At 42.9% G+C, this 25,978-nt stretch overlaps 1 protein-coding gene and 1 pseudogene across 2 annotated transcripts; one reads left to right on the forward strand and one right to left on the reverse strand.

Moving 5' to 3' along the window:
• Nucleotides 1-622: 622 nt before the first annotated feature.
• On the forward strand, nt 623-2,041 carry LOC309976939 (ribosome biogenesis protein NSA2 homolog; annotated as a pseudogene). The gene has a single exon. The product of its transcript is annotated as a ribosome biogenesis protein NSA2 homolog (transcript).
• A 21,479-nt stretch (nt 2,042-23,520) lies between these two features.
• Nucleotides 23,521-24,192, reverse strand: LOC309961809 (uncharacterized protein). Its single transcript, XM_082839291.1, has 2 exons — nt 23,737-24,192; nt 23,521-23,653 (listed from the first exon to the last, which is right to left on the reverse strand). Exons 1-2 carry the CDS (start codon nt 24,020-24,022, stop codon nt 23,586-23,588), a joined length of 354 nt encoding a protein of 117 aa, XP_082695417.1. The 5' UTR covers nt 24,023-24,192; the 3' UTR covers nt 23,521-23,585.
• Between the last annotated feature and the right edge of the window lie 1,786 nt (nt 24,193-25,978).

Here is a 25,978-nt window from a genome sequence, read left to right on the forward strand (position 1 = left end):
AGGAAGAAGTAGAGCTGGTTACACAGCCCTCCTCCAAAGTCCACCTCTAGAGTTCCTAACTGCCCCAGTTCCAGAAAATTTTACATTGTCTTTAATAGTGTTGTTAAGCACAATTATTCTATCCAAAGAAAATGTTACTTTTCTATGAATGGTAATGAGAGTTCACCAGTTCTGTGCCTTTGTATTTCATTCATTTATTCGTTCAAAAGATTTTTACTTTGTGCCAAGTATGTGCTGAACAATGTTCTAGACTCTGGGAATACAGCATAAACAAAAACCTGTGCCTTTATGGAGGTTAAGTTTTAGAACAGATATTAAACAAATACGTACATTTATATTACGTTACTAGGTACTATGAAAATAAGAAACAGTATACCAGGATAAGCGGGACTGGAGTGCAATGGAGGTTTTCATTTAAACAGGATGGGCAAAATATCTCCTCTGAATTATTCTTGCCCAAAATAATTTTAATCAGAAATTGATCAATTCTCTAAATTTAACCACCAGTTTATAGAAAACATAAAGGATAAAGGAACATGTTAAAAACAGTACAGGGGGTGGGTCTCTAAGACCAGAAAATTGAGAGCTTCTTCGCGCCCCCGGTGGCTCGGCCGCCGTCAGCATGCCACAAAATGAATGTATCGAGTTACACCTGTAAGCGGTATGGATATCGTTTGGATTACCACGAGAAAAAGAAAAAGAAGTAAGATCTAGAGGCTCATGAACGTTCAAAGAAGGCAAAAAAAATGACTGGTCGGAAAGTTAAGCTCTACCATAAACCGCCATGCTGAGAAAATACAAATGAAAAAGACTATTAAGATGCATGAAAAAAGAAACACCAAACAGAAGAACGATGAAAAGACTCCACAAGGAGCAGTACCTGCATATCTACTGGACAGAGAGGGACAGTCTCGAGCTAAAGTACTTTCCAATATGATCAAACAAAAACAAAAAGAGAAAGAGGGAAAATGGGAAGTCCCACTGCCCAAAGTTCGTGCCCAGGGAGAAACAGAAGTATTAAAAGTTATTCGAACAGGAAAGAGAAAGAAGAAAGCTTGGAAGAGGATGGTTACTAAAGTTTGCTTTGTTAGAGATGGCTTTACTCGAAAACCACCTAAATATGAAAGATTCATATTAGGCCAATGGGATTACGTTTTAAGAAGGCCCACATAACACATCCTGAACTGAAAGCCACCTTCTGCCTGCCAATACTTGGAGTGAAGAAGAATCCCTCATCCCCACTATATACAACTTTGGGTGTTATTACCAAAGGTACTGTCATTGAGGTGAACGTGAGCAAGTTGGGCCTAGTGACACACGGAGGCAAGGTCATCTGGGGAAAATATGCCCAGGTTACCAACAATCCTGAAAATGACGGACGCATAAATGCAGTCTTACTGGTTTGACAGCAGATACATACAAATAACTCCTTATAATTATTGAAGACTACACACCAATCAGGAAACCATTACTCTGATATTTCTGAATACTACCAATCAGCCTTACATGTCTACAGTCATCAAGAAAACTATTGTTTAAAAAAAAAAATTTTAATGGCCTAGTTTAAAAAAAAAAACAGTACAGGGATGCAATCAGAAAATCCAGAATGAGGGAAACTCAACCAATCTAGTGGTTTTCTACAACTAAATTACAAGGGAAATCAAAAACAAAGACGGGAAAATCTACAAATTAAGATTTATGTGTGTGCTTTTGGCCAAGATGGTAGCAGAGACCAGATTTACCCTCCTCCCTGAAAAATCCAGACAAACAAACAAAATATAAGAAACAATGGTCTTCCAGACAACGCACATCAGTGATCCTTGAAAGATGGGAAACAAGGGACTTCCCTGGTGGTCCAGTGGTTAAGAATCCACCTTCCAATGCAGGGGACGCGGGTTGGATCCCTGGTGGGAGAATTAAGATCCCACATGCTGCGGGGCAACTAAACCTGTGCACCACAAGGAGAGAGAAGCCTAGAAGCCCGCTTGGCGTAACTAGAGAGAAGCCCACAATGAAGAGCCCACACAGTCCAAAAAAAAAAGAAAAAAGGGAAACAAAGGAGATCAGCCCTACTGCTGTCCCAGCTTCCTGCTTTGAGAGAGCTTCCAGGCCATGGAGCCAGGACAGTGAAGTCAACCTTTATAAGCAGCCACGGGGATGACAAATAAGCATATTTTTTAAGTGTTCAATATCATTTGTCAGTAGGCAAATGTAAGTTAAAACCACAATATGGGGCTTCCCTGGTGGCGCAGTGGTTGAGAGTCCGCCTGCCGATGCAGGGGACTCGGGTTCGCGCCCCGGTCCGGGAAGATCCCACATGCCACGGAACAGGTGGGCCCGTAAGCCATGGCCGCTAAGCCTGCGCGTCCGGAGCCTGTGCTCCGCAACAGGAGAGGCCACGGCAGTGAGAGGCCCGCGTACTGCAAAAAAATAAATAAATAATAATAATATGATACCACTACACACATATTAGAATGTCTAAAATTGAAAAGAATGACCATGGCACGTGTTAGTAAGGTTGTGGAGCAACTGGAACTCTCATACACGGCTGGTAAGAAGGTAAAATTATAAAACCACTTTGGGAAAGTCTGCAGTTTCTTAAAAAAATTAAGTATACAACTACTATATGATTCCATTCCTGAGCATTTACCCACAAGAGAAGGAAATATATGTTCACACACAGACCTGTACACAAATATTATTCACAGCAGCTTTATTTGTCATAGCCAAACAATGGAAATAACTCAAATGTCCATCAAGAGGTGAATGAATAAAAAAATTTCTGGTGTATCCATACAAGGTAATACTACTGAGCAATAAAAAAGAATAATCAAATGACACATGCAACAATGTGGATGAGTCTCAAATTAATTATGCTGAAAGAAGCCAGACAAGACAGTACATAATTTAAGATTCCATTTATATAAAACTCTAGAAAATGCAAACTAACCTACAGTGACAGAAAGCAAATCAGCGGCTGCTTGGGGGAGGAGAGGAAGGTAGGAGGAGTCACAAAGAGGCATGAGGAAATCTGGGGGTGGGGGTTGATGAATATATTCAGTATCTTGATTGTGGTGATAATTTCACAGGTGTATACATATGTCAAAACTAATCAAACTGTGACTTCCCTGGTGGTGCAGTGGTTAAGAATCCGCCTGCCAATGCAGAGGACACAGGTTCGAGCCCTGATCCGGGAAGATCCCACATGCCACGGAGCAACTAAGCCTGTGCGCCACAACTACTGAGCCTGCGCTCTAGAGCCCACAACTACTAAAGTCCGCGTGCCTAGGGCCCGTGTGCCGCAACGAGAAGCTACTGCAATGAGAAGCCCGCACACCACAATGAAGAGTAGCCCCCACTCACCGCAACTAGAGAAAGCCTGCACGCAGCAACGAAGACCCAATGCAGCCAAAAATAAATAAATTTAAAAAAAAACTAATCAAACTGTACACTTTAAATATGACGTTTATTGAATGTCAATTATACCTCAATAAAGCTACTTTTTAATATTTTATTTATCAATTTATTTTGGCTGTACCAGGTCTTAGTTGCAGCACTTGAGATCTTAGTTACAGAGTGCAGGCCCTTAGTTGTGGCATGTGGACTTCTCAATTGTGGCATGCATGTGGAATCTAGTTCCCCAACCAGGGATCGAACCCGGGCCCCTGCATTGGGAACTCGGAGTCTTAACCACTGGACCACGAGGGAAGTCCCAATAAATCTTTTTTTAAAAAATAAATTTATTTATTTATTTATTTTTGGCTGTGTTTGGTCTTCGTTGCTGCAAGCAGGGGCTACTCTTCGTTGCGGTGTGCAGGCTTCTCATCGCGGCGGCTGCTCTTGTTGTAGAGCACAGGCTCTAGGCACTCGCGCTTCAATAGCTGTGGCACGTGCGCTTCAGTAGTTGTGGCTCACGGGCGCATGGGCTTGGTTGCTCCGTGGCATGTGGGATCTTCCCAGACCAGGACTCGAACCCGTGTCCCCTGCACTGGCAGGAGGATTCCTAGCCACTGCGCCACCAGGGAAGTCCCAATAAACCTATTTTTTTAATGCAACATGTGCATCATGTTTGAATGCTGATCTAAACAACTATTTAAAAAGAGACAACTGGAGATTTAATTATACTAAGGAACAAATATTAATTTTATTTGATCGTGCTACCTGTGGTTAGATTTTTTGTTGTTATTGTCGTTTTAGAGCAGTTCTAAGTTTACAGCAAAATCAACAGGAAATTACAGATTCCCGCGTACTTTCTGCCCCACGCGAATAGCTCCTCCCATTACCAACATCCCCACCAGAGTGGGGCATCTGCTGCCACTGACGACTCTGTGTTGACACATCATAATCACACAAGGTCCACAGCACACTAGGGTTCACTTTTGGTGGTGTACACTCTATGAGTCTGGACAAACGTATAATGACGTGTATCCATTACTATGGTATCCTAGAGTATTCTCCCTGCCCTAAAAATCCTCTGTGTTCTGCCTAATCATTCCTCCTCCTCCTCTAACCTCTGGCAACCACTGATCTTTTTACTGTCTATGTAGTTTTGCTTTTTCCAGAATATCAATAGTTGAAAGAATACAGTATGACGCTAGACTGTCTGTATTTTAGGGATAACATACTTACAGATGGATAGGTAGGTAGGTCAAGACAGGCCTCATTGAGAAGGTAACACTTAAGCAAAGATTTGTAAGAAGGAAAGGAGATAAAAGTCATAAAAGTCATACAAGAACCAGACTAAGTAGGTCTTGTAAGGTCGTTGTGAAGTCTTTCACTTTTACCCTAAATGAAACACGGGCCACTGTGAGGTTCTTAGCAGTAGAGAAACATACTGACTTACATTTTAACATGTGGAAGCAGAAGACTTACTAGAAGGCAACCTCAGTAATTAAAGTTATAGATGATGATGGCTTATAGGAGGACAGCTGCAGTGGAGGCAAGTAAGAAGCAATCATATTCTCCAAGCTAGCAGAGATGGTCTGTAGGCAGGGATACGAAAATGATATAGGCAGTTCCCACCCTCAATGGGCAGTGGCGAAGACGTAGAAGCTAATACTTCCTAAAGATAGAGAAGTACTACGACAGAAGTAAGTAACAAGGTACAACAGGAAGACAGACGAGGTGGATGCAACTTAGAGGAGAGATGGGAGAAGAGTCCATGATAATTCTCCATAAATGTTGCCTGAATTATTATGTGCAGGTATCTCAACCTCAAAACTGCTACATCCCCTATTCAGGGGATGGCACCACCAATCACCAAGTCACTTAAGCCAAAATCCTAGGAGCTGTCGACGCCTCCTTGTACCCCACATTAAATCTATCATTACAGTCTGTCTACTGTAACCGCTTTAGAGCTTTCCAACACAACCTCATTTCCCTCCTACCCCCACGGCATTCCCTCACCAGAACTTGACTCCATGAGGGCTGGTATGTCTAGTCTGTTCACAGTGCCTACAAAGGTGTCTGGCACATAGTACATGCTCATTTACAAGTTTCTAAATAAATAAGTGGTCTTCTCTACCTTCCGTTAATTCATTCCCACAAGCTCTCCTCATCACACCCAATGATCTTTCCAAACTGCAATCACATTCACAGCACTCTGTGGCTTAAAACTCTCCAGCCTTGCTCAATGAAGAGCAATGACTCCTAAGTGGGGCAGTGTAGCTTTAAAACACATGGTCAGTACGGCAGGTAGTATTTCACAAAAATATTACACTATTGCTTCCATAACACAAACATTAATGTGTTATTTTTAAGAGACATAAGTCTTAAACGGTTATTAAAGCTCGTTTAATTTTGCACAGCAATGGGAATCACTGACAAATGGTTATTAAAAATCACTTAGGGCTTCCCTGGTGGTGCAGTGGTTGAGAGTCCGCCTGCTGATGCAGGGGATACGGGTTCGCGCCCCGGTCCGGGAAGATCCCACATTTCGCGGAGTGGCTGGGCCCGTGAGCCATGGCCACTGAGTCTGCGCGTCCGGAGCCTGTGCTCCGCAACGGGAGAGGCCACAACAGTGAGAGGCCCGCATACAGCGAAAAAAAAAAAAAAAAAAAAAAAAACACTTAATTTTGCAGAGCAAAGGGAACCACTGAAAAAACGAAACAAGAACCTACAGAATGGGAGAAAATATCTGCAAGTGATGCGACCAACAAGGGGTTAATATCCAAAATATACAAACATCTCATACAACTCAGTATCAAAGAAAACCAAACAACCCAAGCAAAAAATGGGCAGAAGACCTGAATAGACATTTTTCCAAAGAAGACATACAGATGGCCAACAGGCACACGAAAAGATGCTCAACATCACTAATTATTAAAGAAATGCAAATCAAAACCACAGTGAGGTAACTCCTCACACCAGTCAGAATGATCAACAAAAAGTCTACAAACAACAAATGCTGGAGAGGGTAGACAGAAAAGGGAACCCTGGTGCACTGTTGGTGGGAATGTAAATTGGTGCAGCCACTATGGAAAACAGTATGGAGGGTCCTTAAAAAACTAAAAATAGAACCACCACATGATTCAGCAATTCCACTCCAGGATATATCTCCAAAAGCACAGAAAACACTAATTCAAAAAGATACATGAAAAAAAAATATATATATATTTTCAGTGTTCCTAGAAGCACTATTTACAACAGTCAACACTTGGAAGCAACCCAACTGCCCATCAACAGACAATATGATTAAGAAGATGTCAAACTCTCTCTCTCTCTCTCTCTCTCTCACACTCACACACACACACACAGGAATATTACTCAGCCATAAACTATGAAATACTGCCATTTGCGGCAACTTGATGGACCTAGATAATATTATGCTTAGTGAAATAAATCAGACAGAGAAAGACACACTATAATATCACTTACATATGGAATCGAAAAAATAATACAAATGAATGTATATGAAAAACAGAGACAGACTTACAGATATAGAAAACAAACTCATGGTTACCAAAGGGGAGAGGGAAGGGGGGAGGGAAAAATTAGAGGTATGGAATTAACAGATACAAAATACTATATATAAAATAGATAAGCAACAAGGAGTTACTGAGAGCACAAAGCATTATAACCATTATCTTGTAACAACTCACAATGTAGTATAACGTGCAAAAATACTGAATCACTATGCTGTACACCTGAAACTAACACAATATTGTAAATCAACTATACTTTAATTAAAATATAATAGGGGCCTTCCCTGGGGGTGCAGTGGTTAAGAATCCGCTTGCCAATGCACGGGACACAGGTTCGAGCCCTGGTCCAGGAAGATCCCACATGCCACGGAGCAACTAAACCCGTGCGCCACAACTACTGAGCCTGAGGTCTAGAGCCCACAAGCCACAACTACTGAAGCCCATGTGCCTAGGGCCCGTGCTCCACAACAAGAGAAGCCACCGCAATGAGAAGCCCGCGCACTGCAATGAAGAATAGCTCCTGCTCGCCACAACTAGAGAAAGCCTGCGTGCAGCAACGAAGACCCAACGCAGCCAAAAAATAAATAAATAAATAAATAAAATAGGGAGTCCCCTGGTGGCCTAGCGGTTAGGACTCCGCACTTTCACTGCTGTGGCCCAGACTCAAACCCTGGTCAGGGAACTGAGATCCCACAAGCCACACGACGTGGCCAAAAAATAAATAAAAACATTTAAACAACATTTAAAATAAATTCCAAATGGAGGATGACTGCTAGTTGAGTAGAGGGTTTCTTTGGGGGTGATGAAAACGAAATTAGACAGTGGTAACGGTTGTACAACTCTGTGAATATACTAAAAACTGCCAAACTGTACACTTAAAAGAGAGTGAATTTTATGGTGCGTGAATTGTATCTTAGTAAAGCTATTATTTAAAAATAAAATAAGCTCCTTAGCTTGGCACACAAGGCCCTTGTGATCTGTCATGTGCCTACCTCTATAGTTTCACCTTCCACCACTTTCCTGATTGCGTCCCCAAGCCTCAATTATATCAAACTTCCTCAAAAATGTCACATCCTCTCTACCCACAGGATCTAAACATATGGATCCCTCAGCCTGGAGAGCTTCCCTTCATATGCCCTTCAAGACCTACCTAAGGATCACCTCGGGAAAGCCCTCCCATCCAATTTCAACCACCTCACCTCATCCCACCATGCCCCCAGGCTGTCAGAGCACAGGCAGACTTTATCACACAGCACTCACGTACACCAGACGAGACATTTTATGACTACTGGATATAGTAAGTATTCAATAAATAAGTCTAATATGCAACTTCATTTTCTGTAATGTGGAAAAGCAAATTTACTAAACTTTAGCCAAAAAAGTTTTTTTTGGCTAAAGCAAAGATGACAAAAATCTTACAATTATAGGGACTTCCCTGGTGGCCCACTGGTTAAGAATCCGCCTACCAATGCAGGGAACACAGGTTCGAGCCCTGGTCCAGGAAGATCCCACATGCTGCGGAGCAACTAAGCCCGTGAGCCACAACTACTGAGCCACGTGCCACAACTACTGAAGCCTGCGCGCCTAGAGCCTGTACTCCGCAACAAGAGAAGCCACCGCAATGAGAAGCCCGTGCACCGCAACAAAGGGTAGCCCCCATTCGCTGCAGCTAGAGAAAGCCTGCACGTGGCAACGAAGACCCAACGCAGCCAGAAATTAAAAAATACAATAAGTAAAAAAAAAAATCTTACAATTATTAAACCTGGTTGCCAGACATACAGGACTCATTAATATTTCTATTGTTTTCTACATGTTCAAATTATTCATAAGCAAAAAAGCAAACTCATTAATGTTTAGGAAAACTATATAAGTGTAAAATCCTGTAACAGAGAGAAAAATTAGTGTTCTTAGACCACCATACGTAAAAGGAGTCCATCGTTTTCACACACGAGTTCCTAAAAGTATGTACAAAAGTGCAATGTGTAAAAAGCAAGACAATAGATGTGTCAGAGGGGAATTACGTTCCTGAAAAGCTAAAACTAAAAAACACCTAATTACATCTCATCTTACTTTTTCCAGAGCATAATTCTAATTTCATACATGTTCTTAAATTGGTTTTTTCCTTCACAATTAAACACAGTCCACCAATGAATGTGTCTAATTGAGGCAAAAGTTGCATGCTTATAGAATGCCTAATGATTATTAGCTTTGTCTTAACTGCATGAAAGTCTGCAGAACTTAAACTTCAAATCACTGGTATCAACACTTTCACTTTGCTACTGCTACTTGTTCTTAATAAGATAGAAAGTGTGGTTTCAAAACTTTTTTACAGCAATACAACTCTTACTTTAAAAATGATCTAGAAACTTAAAATGCAAAACTAAATAAAAGCTCAGCTACTCCAGCTTCTACCCCGCTTTAGCAGGGTGAGGGGCCTGCATGCCCACCCCCAACCTCTCTGCTCCACTAACAATACTGTACAAAAATGGCAATGCCATGGAAACTGACCCATTGCCAAGCAAGCAGAACACCAGCAAGGACTCAAAATGATAGTTCATCAGTTATATAAAACCCTAATTCAGTTTAGGAGGATCAATATATGGCATATGAAAGTGCCAGATGTTCGAAATCTAAAAGGCATTGAGCTGAAAATGACTAGGAAACAATAAAAATTCTGTAAGAAGTGCTTCAAAAGGAACACACACACACAAATACTTACTACATCTCAGCAAGATGGAAGTCTAAGACAGTCCAAGAATGAGATATTTCCTAAATTATACTTTTCAAAGAGAAAAGTATACTTTTCTCTGAAAAAGTATACTTTTCTCTGAAAAAGTATTCGTTCTTATTAGAACGAATACTTTTTAAATAATATATTTTATAAAGAATAGTGAACTCAAAAAAAAAAATCCTGCTTTGGAAAATTCTGGCTAGAATCATCAGATTTCAATGAGTAGGCAGACTAAGCACTCTATCATGAACACTGAAATGAACAGTGGCTATATGAAAACATAAAATTTGATATTCTGGTTTCTAAAAGCATTATTATTATTCTATTTACAGAATGCTTCCATGAACATAAAACCCAAACTTAAAAGTTTAAAAGCCACAACAAGCCAAAGCAATTTGCAGAAGAAACAACAAAGCTGAGGGTTATCATGTTCCCTGATTTCAAACTACATTACAAAGCTACAGTAATCGAAAGAGTATGGTACTGGCCCCAAAACAGGGACACAGATAAATGGAACAGAATAGAGAGCCCAGAAATAAGCCTACATTTATACAATCAATTAATCCACAACAAAGGAGACAAGAATATGCAATAGGGAAAAGACAGCCTCTTCAATAAATGGTGTTGGAAAAATCGTGCAGCTACATGCAAAAGAATCAAACTGGACCACTTTCTCACACCACATACAAAAATAAACTCAAAAATGGATTAAAGACTTAAATGTAAGACCTGAAACCATACAACTCCTAGAAAAAAATACAGGCAGTACACTCTGGTTGCCAGAAGGGATGGGGTGGGGGTGGGTGAAATAGGTAACAGGGATTAACAGGTACAAACCTCCAGTCATGGGGATGTAATATACAGCATAAGGAATATGGTCAATAATATTGTAATAACTTTGTATGGGGAAAGATGGTTACTAGACTTATCCTGGTGATCATTTCATAATGTGTGCAAATATCAAATCATTATGTAGTATACCTGAAACTAACATAACATTGTACATTAACTATATTTCAATTAAAAAAAAAAAAAAGCCCTAACAGCTTCAAGAAGAAACGAAATAGATTAGGGGTAAATGATAACGTGTAAATGCGTACTAATGTTTTCTTTAAAAAAGGAAATATAACCAATTCCTCTACTTTTCTTTTTTAAAAAATCTAGACTTCTGCTTCCAGCCAAGGTGGGGTGACATGAACCAGATTTACCCTGTCATTATGAACAACTAAAAACGAACATACAAAGCAACAGTCTTCAAGACACTGGACACCAAGCAACAGAGTACAACGATCCCTGAGAGACAGGAAACGAACGAAGTAAATCCTACAACTGTCCCGGTTTATTGCCTGGAGAGAGTTTCCAACTGGCAGCACAGGGAGAGAGAACCCAGGGAAAGTCAGGCAATCTCTCCAAGTTTAGGAGGCAAACTTAGGCCAAGGAAGCCAGGGCAGCTAGAGTTTGTAGGGCAGGACACCAGAAAAGAGAGAGCTGCACAGAAAGAGAACTCCAGAGATCTCCTCTTTGTGTATTCAGCATAGTACTGATCAGCACATGCCTCTGAAGAAAATACTTGAGGTATCTGAATAAAGAACTACTCAAAAGAATAAAAAGAATAATCCATGAGGCTCACACAGGGTCAAGAAGAGTGCCTATTCCCAACAGCCAGAGTGGAAAACCTCAGATTAAAGGACTATTGGGTAGAGTAAGTACTCAGAGGGTTTTGGCTCCGTAGTGGGAAATAACTAGCCCTAGACTAAATGCTGCTCTGATCCCACCTAACAAAGCTTAAAAGCAAGATCTGAAATGAACAAACCATGTCTAAGGAACTTAACCACGTTCCAGAACAAAGCGCAAGAATATTTATAGGAATATAGATACCCAGCATCCAAAGTAAAATTCATAATGTCTGGCATCCAAACAAAAATTACCAAACAAGCAAAGAAACAGGAAAAGACAACCCATAATGAGGAAGAAAATCAATCAGTTGACACCAACTCAGAAATGAGGTGGATGGGAGAATTAGTAGACCAGGGCATTAAAACAATTACAACTGTACTGCAAAGTGTTTGAGAAGTTTGAGGCAAGGCTAGGTATGCTCAGGAGACATGAGATACATTTAAAAAGCCCAAATCACACCTGAAACTATCACAACACTGTTAGTCAATTATACTTCAATAAAAAAATGAAAAATTTTTTAAAAGACCCAAATCAAACTTCTAGATATGAAACCTGGAAGATGAAAAAAATACATGTATTAACAGCACATTAGAGGCTACAAAAGAAAGACTGGCAAACTTTAAGATATAGCAATAGAAAGCTTTCAAAATGAAAGAGAGGGGCTTCCCTGGCAGTGCAGTGGTTAAGAATCTGCCTGCCAGCGGGCAACATGGGTTTGAGCCCTGGCCCGGGAAGATCCCACATGCTGCGGAGTAACTAAGCCCACGCACCACAACTACTGAAGCCCGCACACCTAGAGCCTGTGCTCCGCAACAAGAGAAGCCACCACAATGAGAAGCCTGCACACTGCAGCGAAGAGTAGCCCCAGCTCGCTGCAACTAGAGAAAAGCCCGTGCGCAGCAACAAAGACCCTACGCAACCAAAAATAAATAAAATAAACAAATTTATTTTACAAAAAGAAAGAAAAAGACTGAACAGAGCATCAGTAAGCAGTGGGACTTCAAACAGCCTAATATATGCACACCTGTGTATGTGTAAATATGTATAGTTTATGTCAATTAAACCTCAATAAAGCTGTTTTAAGAACCTAACCTTTTCAGGGCTTCCCTGGTGGCAAAGTAGCTAAGAATCCACCTGCCAATGCAGGGGACACAGGTTCGAGCCCTGGTCCGGAAGGATCCCACATGCCGCAGAGCAACTAAGCCCATGCTCCACAACTGCTGAGCCTGCGCTATAGAGCCCAAGAGCCACAACTACTGAGCCCTCGTGCCACAACTACTGAAGCCCACGCGCCGCAACTACTGAGCCTACATGCCGCAACTACTGAAGCCTGCGTGCCTAGAGCCCTTGCTCCGCAACAAGAGAAGCCACCACAATGAGAAGCCCGCGTACCGCAATGAAGAGTAGCCCCCGCTCACCACGACTAAAGAAAGCCCGTGCAGCAAGAAGACCCAACGCAGCCATAAATAAATAAATGAAAATAAAGATCCCTTTAAAAAAAAAAAAAAAAGGCTGAGCCTTCATATTGTTGATTTTTTAAGTCCTACATTTATCTTCAATATAGCCTTATATCTTAATCATCCTTTTGGTTTAATTAGGTACTAAATAACCACCTCAAAAAACAAACCTCTCCAAGCTTTCAATTTCTACTTGCTTTCTCAAGAAGCCTGTTTTGAATACCTTAATAGCAATATTTTAACAAATACTCCACTAGAGGAATTCAGTACACAGCCATCATAATATTTATCGGCTGTTCCAATATCACATTTCATCATGCACCTTGATTAAAGGGGCAAAACTACTGAACTAATTATAAAAAACAAAGCTTTCATCAGAACCTCTAGATCAGTGCTGTCCAACAGCACTTTCTGGGATAATGGAAATGTCCTACTCGGCGCCGTCCAATACAGCAGCCAATAGCTACATACTTGAAATGTAGCTAGTGTGACAACTGAATTTTTAATTTTATTTGATTTTAATAAATTTAAATTCAAATAATTATAGATCGGGGCTTCCCTGGTGGCGCAGTGGTTGCGAGTCCGCCTGCTGATGCAGGGGACGCGGGTTCGTGCCCCGGTCTGGGAAGATCCCACATGCCGCAGAGCGGCTGGGCCCGTGAGCCATGGCCGCTGAGCCTGCGCGTCAGGAGCCTGTGCTCCGCAACGGTAGAGGCCACAACAGTGAGAGGCCCGCGTACCGCAAAAAAAAAAAAAAATTATAGATCACTAGTGGCTATATTACTGGACAGCACAGCTCAAGACAATTTAAAAGAAAATCTAGATTGAAATTCTTAAGAAAGATTAGCATTTTCAAAATAATTTTTTAACATTTACAGCTTATATATATTAATTTTTAAATTAATAAACATTATAAAATCATAAACACAGAAAAACTCCTATTTTTAAGGCTTGGCTCAAAGGACCACTTCACCTAAAACTTCTTCCTGGTTTCTTCAATGCCCCTCCTCCACCCCAGGGTCAGGTGACCCCGCCTCACCATGCCTCACAGCACCCTCTGTGTGCTCTCATCAGTGATGGGGTGGGGGGGGGGGTGGGAAAGGGGAAGTAGACGCTTAAGGGAGATGAGGTTTTCTCTTGGGATGATGAAAACACTTTGGAACTAGATGGTGTGGGTGGTGGGTGCACACAATGTAAATGTACTAAATGCCACTGAATTCTTCACGTTAAAATGGTTAATTTTATGTCATATGAATTCACCTTGATAAAAATAAATTTTTAAGAATGCATCTAAGATGTGTATCTCTAATTCATACAAATTCATTACTAAAAAGGCACAGAAAACAGGGAAAACCAGCTTTTAAATGCAACTTTAAAGCTCATTTTTTCCCTTGGGTTTCCATTTTTTAACTAAACTTGGTGCTTAATTATCAACTGTCCATTACAAAATGCCTATTCAAGGTAAGTCAGTCAGTGCACACAAATGTTATTAAATGCAGAACCACATTCAGCTACATCAAATGAGAAGAGAAACCTTTAGATATTTAAACCGAATTGGTGGCTCAAAAAACTAAGAAAGCAGAAGCACATGACACCACCAAGACTTTATGGAACCGAGTAAGACCAGACTAGCCAAGTACTTACCCTACTCTTCTTACCATCCTGATCGCCCTATATCCACACTAAGTCTGAAAGCAGAACTAGCCCAAGCCCAGAAGCTTCTATGTCAGTAAAGCAGGATCTGCAATCTTCAGTAAGAGTATGTATGCGTGTAAAACAGCACAGTTTAAGTGAACAGAATGTTTAACCAACGCCCAAAATTTTAATTAACCTTTTCAGGCATAAATAGGGCCATCAGGTAGTATTTCTTAGTCACTAGATGAAACTGCTGAAAAGGATAACCATGGCCAAACTTGAGGAGCAGAGACTCACCCAAGTGCCCTCGGTAAATGTACAAGGCAAACCTTGGGGTTCTGGGCAGACAAAAACTAGTCCTTAGTTAACTTACACTATGATCAAATCAAACATGGCAAACTTCACAAACAGAATAAAGCTTACAATTTTCTTTAAGTATACTCTGGTCTTTGAAAAATAGAATACAATTCACCAATATATACTTTGGGGATTTGGGGGGAGGCAGGGCAGGGTTAGTTTGGTTTTTGTTTTTTTGATGGGGGAGGAAGGATGGGAATAATATGCAAGGGAGGAAAAGTAGTTGTTGAACAACACTAACCAGATAGCTGTATGGGTGAAACTAAGGGGTTTTTTTAAAATGCTCTCTTAGATATTTTAATTTGTGTATCTTTTCACACTTTATTAAGACCTGGTTCTTAAATTCATTCCACAGCTCAAGTTCAGTGCGAATCTGCAGAAAAACATATGGGAGGGATAGATATTTAGAAGTTATACTCAACTGTTAAACTAAAGGGTAACCAAAATAACAGGGTCCATTGTAACCTTATGTCATCCAATCTCAAGAAATCGCTCCCCTCAAAAAAAACAATTGTATTTTACACTCTGAAAATGACTATTTTGACATACATGGAGTAAAGCAATTCATTCCAATTTGCCCCAGTCAACCAAGCCAGATACCTCCCATTTCATTTGTGTTTTCACTTCCAGAAAGAGGGGGAATGTAATTGGACATGAAGCAGGCTCTGGCAACCCTAAACATAAAACTCCACAATACCTGGGACCACATGGAAATGACTAAGCAATTCATCCAATAAAGTATTGCTCCTAAGTGTTTTTTCTTAAAGAGGATTTCTGGCTGGCTCTCCCTGAAATACACTAGATAGAAATCTGACAGCAACTTACACTTAATGCGATCTTGGTGTTTTTCCTTTCTTAGTGACATATAAAATAATGGTGCTTCCGACAACAGCTGGCATCTTAGAATGGGTTACCTTGGGCAAGTTACTAGGTTGAACCATAACAATCAGCCTCTCCATGCCTCTGTTTCCTCAGATGGAAAATGGTGATAACAACTTTACCTGATATGACTGTTTTGATCGTTGTGTTAAACCATTAATAGGTATAAAGTGTTCAAACCAGTCTGGCACACAGCCAGCACTACACTAACCTGGCACTGACAAATCATTCCTTCAAGGGTCTTCTATTAGCTGCACCTCCCCATGCACACACTCGCCCACTCGCTTATCATCAGTGACAAACCCATAAGACAGCTGAATTTGGTTTTAGTCCACAGCACGTTAACCTGTTATAGGAAACTAACTGACCATCGTGGAAACTAAAGCTGTAACTTTAACCTCTAACTGGTATGCTGTTATAACTAGATGCTGGACAGAAATTATATCAGAGCTTTTCAAGTCATCTGGTACTGAAATTTAGGTCAATCGGTTAATAATTAGTACACCAAATGAACTGAATAAAGTTGAAACATAACAAAAAAAGATGTGTCAATTCTCAGTGACATTCATCTTAAACCAGGAGTCCTAGTGACAATTATTATAGGAGCTATGTACCAAGTCCAGTCTCTGAGCAGAAACATATCCAACCAGGGATATATTTTTATTCCTTCCTGAAAAGAAACTCAATCAACCCCCATACTAGAGAGAAAACAAAAAACTCTACATATGTAACCCTAATAAAGGATCAGTATCCAAATATATAAAGAACTCCCACAAATCAGTAAGAAAAAGAACACCCTACAGAAAAAGAGCAGAAGGTATATTCACAGAAGGAAACCAAGTAGCCAAAAAAACATATAATAAAAGCACACTTAACCTCACCAGTAATTTAGAAAAATGCCAACATAAACCACAAAAAGACAGTACTGCAAAAAGTTAATAAACCTAACACCTTAGTGAAAATTGGGTGAAGGAAAGGAATTTTCTGTGCCTGTTAGTGGCAATGTACTTGTTTGGAAAACACCAAAGCAAATGAATATGCACAAATAATTCCATTTACAAAAAGACTTTGACAATAACAAAACATATTGCTTTTCACACTTAAGTACGTACTGAAGTACAAAAACACACATGGGCATTCTGCCGGCCTTGAGAGCGTGCCACTCAGATCTCCCTTCAAGAGAGAAAGAGCTGAGAGAAGTGTAATTAGCTGACAGCCCCAGCTGCCCAGCACCTTTGGGGTCCACTGCAGCATTCATACCAACGCCAGGCCAATGACTGAACACAGCCGGCATTCTAGGGCAGGCCCTTTCCTGCCTAATGCACTCTAACAATCTGTGCTCTGGCTGCACTGCAATCTGAGGCTCCCGGGTCCAATAATCAATCATCCTTCTTTCTGTTTTCCTTCACAGGTGTCACACCTGCACCCATTCTGAAGGCTTTGCCACCTAACCTTCTTCCTCTCCTCTCTATCTTCACAGGCATTTACCCCTGTGACACTCTTGCACGGCTAATTCTATCTTGGCATCTGCTTCATAGAGGATGCAAACTACCACAGGGATAACAAAAATCAACTTCCAATTAGTGAAGGCAGGAGTGGAAGAATTAGCCTCTACCTGCACCTGACGCAAATATGCCCTAATATCAACAGTGTTTAATCACAGTGGTGGGCATGTAACTGTAGCTATTCTTTTTTATTTGAATGGGTTTTTAAAATAACTCTATCTTTACAATGCTATCCTACCTTATGATAATTTGCAAAGACATTCCAACATCTAACCACTATCTAATCACTTCAATTTTAGGAATTTAACTCTTACTCCTGGTTCTAAAATCATGCACCCGTATTACCGTTCCCAATTATTGTATGCAGTAACAATGCTCTAAAACATTAAGAGTTTTAAGTTTGGCTTCATTGGCCTCAAGTCTACCTGGAGATACGTTTAGTGACTGAAAGACAAATACAAGTCACTTTGTCTCCGCAGGCCTTACTTTCCTCATCTAGAACACAGGAAGGCTGGACTGGGCGGACACTACAATTTTCTCTCTCATTACTCCAAGGAAGGGAAAATCCAGAAATTTCAAAGAATTATGTCTACTGTGCGATTTTTACTAAGATCATCATCTTTAAAGAATTTGACTAATTTGAAAAAAAATAGTTTTAGGGTTTACTGTCAACATTTCATTTAAATGACATTTTAATGTTATTTTAAAATATGTCTCAAACATTTTAGCAAAACACCTTTTGTCACCTTAAACCATTCTATTTTTTAAATACTTTTTTTAAAATCAACAACAGAAAACATAAAGCTCAACCAGAAGACAGATATATGTACTAGAAGAATTTCCATAACACAAAACAGAAGGAATTGTTAAATTACAATTATTACCCCTTATCATTTCTAGGGTCACAAATATTTTCCATAATTGCTATTTAAAGCTGTAGGAATTAACTCACTCCAAATCACTGAATCAGCATTCAATCCCCAATTCCTACCTTATTCAAACTTTTACTGTGCTGCTACAGAGACTCCCTCCACAAAAGGGATTTCCAGTTCTGTTTTAAATATAAAAACCAATACAAGCCTTATTTCTTACTTTTACATTATGCATGGAACCTCTAAAGAAAGGCTCAGAAGAAAGTGAGAGCTAAATTACAAATTAATTACAACAATCTATATAGCAGAGAGTAAAATATAAAAAGTAAAATAGACTGGGGGAGAATACAGTAACTTGGATAGACTCTAATGTTTCATCTCCAAAGACTAAGAAGTTAGTTGCAACTAAATTGCCCCATAGAACTTTGTAACACCAAGGAAAATAGCTTTTTAAGAGTAAGCCTAAATTTCTTCAGTACCAAGGACTTTCAACACTGCTTTTAAAACAGCTCTGCTCTGATCAGCCTCAACCAGCTAACCTTTGAATCACAGTCATCACCCACAGAAGGGAACATTGTGGCAGAAGAACCTCACCTCGAAAACATTAACTCTCAAAGACAAGAACTTGAAAGTTTAGAGCAAAAACTCCCTAACTCAGAACACAGTTAATGTGTACTTCACTTTGGCCCAGGGATGGATTCAAGGTCTCTTTTGTACTATCCAGAAACTTGATCTGAACAGGTTTACCTATCCTCTCTGGATCTCAGTGTACTTTTCTGCTATATAAAAGTATTGGACTAGTTCTCCCTCTTCCAGGAAAGAATATTTACCTAAATTGCAGCAGGTAACTTAAAAGTAATCTTCTTCAACTATCACAGTGCATGATTCACATTCAAATCTACGGCTTCATTATAATTCAGTCTTACCTCTGCAGTAAAGCAGGCAACGCGGGGACCACTGCTTGGCAACTGAAGTCCCACAAACGATAATTAGAATAAGTTAGCAGACAATGTTTACTTAACACTCACTGTGCCAAGCACTGCGCTGGACATTTTACATGTATTAGCTCAGTTAATTTCTTCTCTTGAGGAAGAAGTTCCACTACCTCTACTTCACAGATGAAAGCAAAAATAAAGTAACTTGCCCAGGGGCAACACATAGTCGTCAAGAGGCACTGCCAAGATCTGAACTTGGGTTTGACGATTCTCATAGCCCAAGCTCTCACAGTCTACTCTATACTGCTTCTGAAAGAAGCCGGAAATTAAAAAGATGACTATAACTGACACAATCACAGGCCACAAGTGAGGGAAAGATCCCTGATTCATAATGGAGGGAACTGAGGCTCCAGAGATAAAATGACCAGCTCGACCTTAAACCACCTTCTTAACCACAGAGACAGGGCATTCAGCCTCCCGACAACCAGTTTTAAGTGTCTCCTACTTCACTACATCATGAAGGTGATCACTCACAGGGTTTATCATTACCCTGACCTCTCATTTGGGTGAACACTACCTCAAAGTACATCTACATCACAAAGCATTCACTGTAACTTATGAATTTTGGGGTATCTTTAAAATTGATTTTTACAATGAAACTAAAGTATAGCAAATAATGTGTTCAAAGAGGTACATAGAACCACCAGTAAGAAGAAATGAAAAGCAGGTCAAGACACCCTGTTCAGAAAAATTATTCCACGTTAAAGCATAACACATTTTATTAATACAAGTCAACTCTGAAGTGACAGTTGAGCCAATGACAACCACAAATTTTCTAATCTGATTAAATATACTGGATTCAATGTTCCAAATACAGGGTGCATGTTTAAAGGGCTATTACCTCAAAAATATTTACCATTAACATTTCCTCTTCTGTAAGAGTCTTAGTTTTACTATTAGTGAACTGTGATACTGAAAACCAGCACAGACAGAAGTTGACAGTAATAACACATGCTGGGACTTCCCTGGAGGCACAGTGGTTAAGAATCCGCCTGCCAATGCAGGGGACGCAGGTTCAAGCCCTGGTCCAGGAAGATCTCACATGCCACGGGGCAACTAAGCCTGTGTGCCACAACTACTGAGCCTGCATGCTGCAACTACTGAAGCCCGTGCGCTTAGATGTAGCCTGTGCTCCGCAACGAGAAGCCACCACAATGAGTAGCCCCCACGCACCACAACTAAAGAAAGTCTGCATGCAGCAACGAAGACCCAACACAGCCAAAAATAAATAAATTTTTTAAAAAATAAAAAATAAAAATAAATAAAAGAAACCAAAGACGACTCAGCATACACTATGGCACTGAGTATGGAAAGACGGTCTGGACCCCACATGAGAACAAAGACTAAGGTAAAGATATGGAACTGCATTCTGGTCTTGTTTTTAAATCTAACTGATAAAACTTGTTCCATCATTATAAACACAGATGTTATTTTAACTACCAAGTTCTGATCCAGTGATCCAGTTTAGGTCTTCCTTAGATAATAAGAACTGAATCAGCATTTTAGGATGGCAGTGCTCTATCCACTTCACTCACTACTTGTGAGGGATGACAAATCTTCTTTGGGCTATACAGGGAGTATCAGGTGGATCTAGTTTCAACCATTCGCTTTTAAAGCTAAATAGGGTCAAGTTGGGATACTGTGGGTAAATAAAATCTGACCTTAAAAAAAATTAAAATCAACTTCTTCCACTCATACATCTTTACAGAGATAGTTTTTTAAAAAATCAGTTTCCTGGGCTTCCCTGGTGGCACAGTGGTTGAGAGTCCGCCTGCCAATGCAGGGGACACAGGTTCGTGTCCCGGTTTGGGAAGATCCCACATGCCGCGGAGCGGCTGCGCCCGTGAGCCATGGCCGCTGAGCCTGCGCGTCCGGAGCCTGTGCTCCGCAGCGGGAGAGGCCACAACAGTGAGAGGCCTGCGTACCGCCAAAAAAAAAAAAAAAAAAAAAATCAGTTTCCTGATGAGTTTCACACTTACCGGTCTGTTCAAATTTGTAAAAATAAATAAATAAATAAACAAATATTCAAAACTCAGGCAGGGAAAAAAAAAACTAACAATCACAATCTCAATTCCATATTATTCCTAACTTGTACTCATGGAAGGAAACTGTCTTAAGTCTAAAGACCGAAAAAAAAATTTTTTGCCATGAAACAAAATCGTTGTATCATTTCTATTCCAAAATGGAAGTCTCCCCGTCCCTTAGATTTTTTTAAAAATCAATTAATTAATTAATTATATTTTTGGCTGCGTTGGGTCTTCGTTGCAGTGCACCGGCTTCTCATTGCAGTGGCTTCTCTTGTTGCAGAGCATGGGCTCTAGGCGCGAGGGCTTCAGTAGTTGTGGCTCACAGGCTCTAGAGCACAGGCTCAGTAGTTGCGGTGCACGGGCTTAGCTGCTCCACAGCATGTGGGATCTTCCCGGACCAGGGCTTGAACCCATGTCCCCTGCATTGGCAGGCGGATTCTTAACCACTGCGCCACCAGGGAAGCCCCGTCCCTTAGGTTTTTTTTTTTTTTTTTCTTAGATTTTAAGTTAAATGAGAACACACCTAAAAAAATAAATCAGTAGGAAACAGTAAAGTCCTACAATTTCCAGCCATACCTAGGAATTCATCCCACTGCTCAGATTGGCAAAACAGGGTTTCAAATTATTTCATACCAGTTGGATTCCTTTCCAGATTAAAACAAACACAAAATACGAAATGTTAATGCCAAGACCCAATCAACTGACAGCAAGACCATGCAGCAAAACATTTACAGTGTTTTACTTTTTAGAATGGCTGGTCTCTAGCAAATTTATGCTTGCATCTATTCCATCTATTCCAGCTCAAAATATGATCCTATTACATGTGCTGTTTCAAAGAGAACAACTCCAAAGAAATCAGGCTCATTCCTAACAATGCTGAGCTAGACATCAATATTTAGAAGAATGTCAGAATTCTAATTCTTGCTGTTGCCATCAAATATGCCCTTTTCTTTAGTCACATCCAACATATTTAAATAAAGCTTTCAAAACAAACATAAACAAAATATACCAAAAAACTGACCAACTTACTAAAACTAAAATATACAAGTTGATTTTTTTAAATATGTGGGGAAAACTTGGTGACAAGCTTTGCTTTATGTTCTGTGTATTAAAACAAAGATGGACTTGACCTACAAAATGAAGATAGGGTCAACTGTAACCAAAAAACAGTATGCTTCCCCTGGTGGCCAACCATGGAATGGAGAAGGCATGCACAGAAGAGAAAAAGCCTTGTCTCGGAGTTCCATCCTGTCACTCTTATAAATGAGAAGTGACTACCAAAAAAGGAAGACGCGGGGGAAGGGGAAACTATCAAAAAGACTAACATAAGTTAAAAGGAATACAAACCTGGGCGGTAGACTACATATACTTTAAGAGATTTAAATCATCAACAGACTAAAATGTAGAAGGCAAATACGGGAAAGGTCATTTATTTCCAGAATGCCCAAGAGCTCACTCAGGGATCCCTATGTATTTTCACTTCCAACACCCAGAGTTTCATACCTAAATAACAGCTTAAGAGCAATCGCCTTTTTCAAGGGCTAGATCCTTGCAATTTTCTGCAGTCTTGTTTCCAAGGAAAAGCATTTATGCATTTATCTTCTCAAACTCGTGGTATAACCTACATAGAGAACCTTCAGTTCTAAAGCCCTCCAACCAGGAGGACTGTTAACTCCAGTTCCACAAGGTTCTCTTTTGAGTTTTATTTCTGAAAGAAAACCCACGTCCTTTCAAACATTTTCCATGCCAACAATCTTTTAAAGATAATCTTATACGGAGACAGGCTAGAATCTCACTGACGAATTCCTTTGTCTGATTGGATTTTTCTGGTACTTTAAATCTGCTTCCACACAGAAGAGCAGCAAGAGTAGCAAATGTTCCAAGCTAGGGGGTAGGGATTTCTTGGAGGCGGACATCATTTGTTAGGCTAAAGCTTCTGAAGGTTCTAATCTTTCACAACCCGTTCCTTAAAAAAAAAAAAAAAAAAAAAAGCGGGGCGGGGGAATACACACACATTTACAAATAGGTCCTAAAATCAAACTGCCACCAGCCAGTCTCTCTTCCCCGGGCAGGCGCCCTCTGGGAAGCACACTTCTTTTATTAACTGGTTTTGGGAGATCTCAAGACGGGAGGGGAGTCGGGGCCAGGCAGGAGTCCAGGGGCGGGCAGGACGAGGAAAGGGCATGCGGGGCAACCCTCCGCAGGGGAGAAACGGGTCCGAGGACGTCCCAAGCCCAGGCGCTCGCAGGACACTAACTCTCCGGCGCGGCCGCCCCTGCCCGGCCCCGGCGCGGCTCGTGCCGACCCGGGGACGCCGGAGCCCCCGGGCCAGGTGGCCAGGTGTGGCTGCGCGCCGCCGCCTCCAATCCGACCCGCCGCGGCGACCGGGGCCTCCCCGGGGGCAGGCACGCCAGCAGGACACCCTTGCGCGGGTGTCTCCCCGCGGACAGCAGGACCCACACAGGCAAAAAGAAAGTTGTCCGAGGCCGTCCGCCCCCTCGGGTCGCCGGCCGGCCGGGCTGGGGCGCTACTCACCGGGGTCGAAGTCGGGCACCACCGCCTGGTACTGGGGTCCGACCCGCATGCCGCCGCCACCTGCGGGGAAGCAGAGAGGAGGTCAGCGGGCGGGCGGGCGAGCGGGCGAGCGGGCGGGGGCGGCGCGGGCGGCTGCCACTTACCGTGTTCCTCGTCGCTGGACGAGCCCGAGCTGCCTTCCTCCCAGGAGTTGCTGCTGCTGTTGCCATTGGGCGCCGCCGCCGCCAAACTTTTATTCTGCCCATTATTGGGGGCGGCGGCGGCCGAGGCGGAGGCGGCGGTGGCCGAGGAGGCGGCGGCGGCCGAGGAGGCGGCGGCGGAGGCGGAGGCGGCCGAGGCGGCGGCGGCCGAGGCGGCCGCGTTGGCCGCGTTGTTCCTCCCTCTCCGCTTCCCTGAGACCTCGGGGCCCTTCTCCACCATGGCCGGCATCGGCGGGGGCCCGGACCGGGCGAAAGTGGCGGGGACCCGCGGCTCCTGAGGAGGGGGCGCCGGGCCGGGGGAGGGAGTGAGAGCGGGCGCGGAGGCGGGCGGGCGCGGCCGGAGCTCGCGGGCGCGAGTTGGGGCTGGGGCGGCCCTAGCGGGCGGAGAGCGGAGCCGCTTCAAGCCCCCAGCGCCGAGCCGAGCGCAACTTTCGCTCTCATCGCCGCCCGCACTTCACTGGCACTAACTACTCCAGGAGCAGCGAGCGGGAGGGGAGGGGGGCGGGGCCTGGGCGAGCGGGGGAAGCCGCGCGCAGCCCAACCCGGCGCGGGCTGGCTCCGCCCCCGGCGTGCTCCCATTGGCTCTTGTGGGATTTGGACGGCGAGCGGCAGCCAGATTGGCTCCGCGTACCAGTCTGTCCAAGGGGCCGGGGCGGGAGAGCGGGGGGGGGGAGGCTCCGGGCTTCCGTTGGTCAGGTTCGGTTGACGCGTATCGCCCGCTGTACGTGGTTTGAGGTTTGCAATCTCTCTACGCCCCATGATCCATCTCTCTAGGCAATAGCGAGGAGTTAGCTGTCCTCCCCGCCCCCTCCTTCTGCCGGTCCCCCGCTTCACCTGAGCGCGCCCCCCCCGGCCTCTGCCCCCACGTTCTCCGAAGGGCTCCACTGAGGATCCCATCGGTTTCAAAAAGTAAAATATACGCGACACGAGAACAGAAATTGAATGCAAGGTTGGGACTACTTTCCCCCTCGCGCGGAGGATTACATCTCACAGTTTGAATGGGTTCTATACAAAGAGAGGAAACTAATTGGAAGAAACTAATTGCGCCCCCCACCTTTCCCAAGGGATTTGGGGGTCACTCAGCGCCGGGGGAAGCCTGGTGCAGGGGACAGGCTTCCCAGGTGACAGTCACCCCCAGAGCAGAAGAAAGCAGTGTAGGAGCTCAGGTGGTTTAGTGGCGCTTTCTGCTAATTTGGTGGGGGGAGGTTGGAAGTCGCCGCGATTGCCCGAGTTTCGGGGCGCGCCGCGCCTGCGAGGCCGGAGGAGAGGGTCCTCTGCCCCTGCCCGGTAGCAGAGTCGGGGCGCGGGGTCCCTGCCGTCCCGGATGGCCGTTTGGAGAGCTGTGAAGGAGCCGAATTGTCACAGGGGGAGGGGAACACTTAAAAATGGGGTGGGGGACTTACAGAAATGGGCTGGGGTCCGGGAAGGGTAAAGAGGAAGAAGCTATTTTCATCCCAAGCCTTTGGTAGGGGAGGAGGGTCAACTTCCTCCGAGGCAAGAGCTACTTTTCCGGATCTGCTGCCTGCCCTGCCTCCCCCACTCCACCCCTTGCCCCAGAGAGTGACCACCGGCCGACGCGGGGCTGCTTTTATAGCTGGGGGTGGGGGTGGGAGATGGGAGAGTGTGTGACTCCCCTGGAGGTCTGTATCTGCTCCACCCCCACCGATCCCCCCAAACAACACGCTCTTCGTACATAATCAGGAATAATCAGGAGGCGAGAGAAGGTCTATAAATGAAAATATATATATATGTATTTTTTTAATGCAGCGGATGGCTATTTTTCTTTTAAGTTACTTCAAACCTGAGCTTAATATGGGGACAGTTTACACCAGCTCTGGTTATAAATAGCTACAGGGAGAAATCTGAAGTTTTATGGTTTTAAAGCCTGAATAAATAAGCAGGATGTTCTCCACGTTTTTTTGCAGCATGAGCCATCATTATTACTTCAGTGAAGTGACCATGTTCAATTCTGCCTGAATGAACTGTAAGAAAAAGCGCTGGGAGCCCTCCCCATGGAGGAGAACTGCCCCCGCCAAGTTCAGGGTCGCAGCTCCTGGATTCCCCTTAAAAGGACACTCATCTCCTAGGAGCGCCCAAGTAGCGCAGGTGTGTGCCCCGGGATACTTCCCAACAGCTGGCCTGGGTAGGATGCAGACAGCAAAGCCAAGGGTTAGGAACCAGAGGT

The sequence above is a fragment of the Leucopleurus acutus genome (assembly GCF_964270905.1).
Source record: "Leucopleurus acutus genome assembly, chromosome: 1".
NCBI lineage: Eukaryota > Metazoa > Chordata > Mammalia > Artiodactyla > Delphinidae > Leucopleurus > Leucopleurus acutus.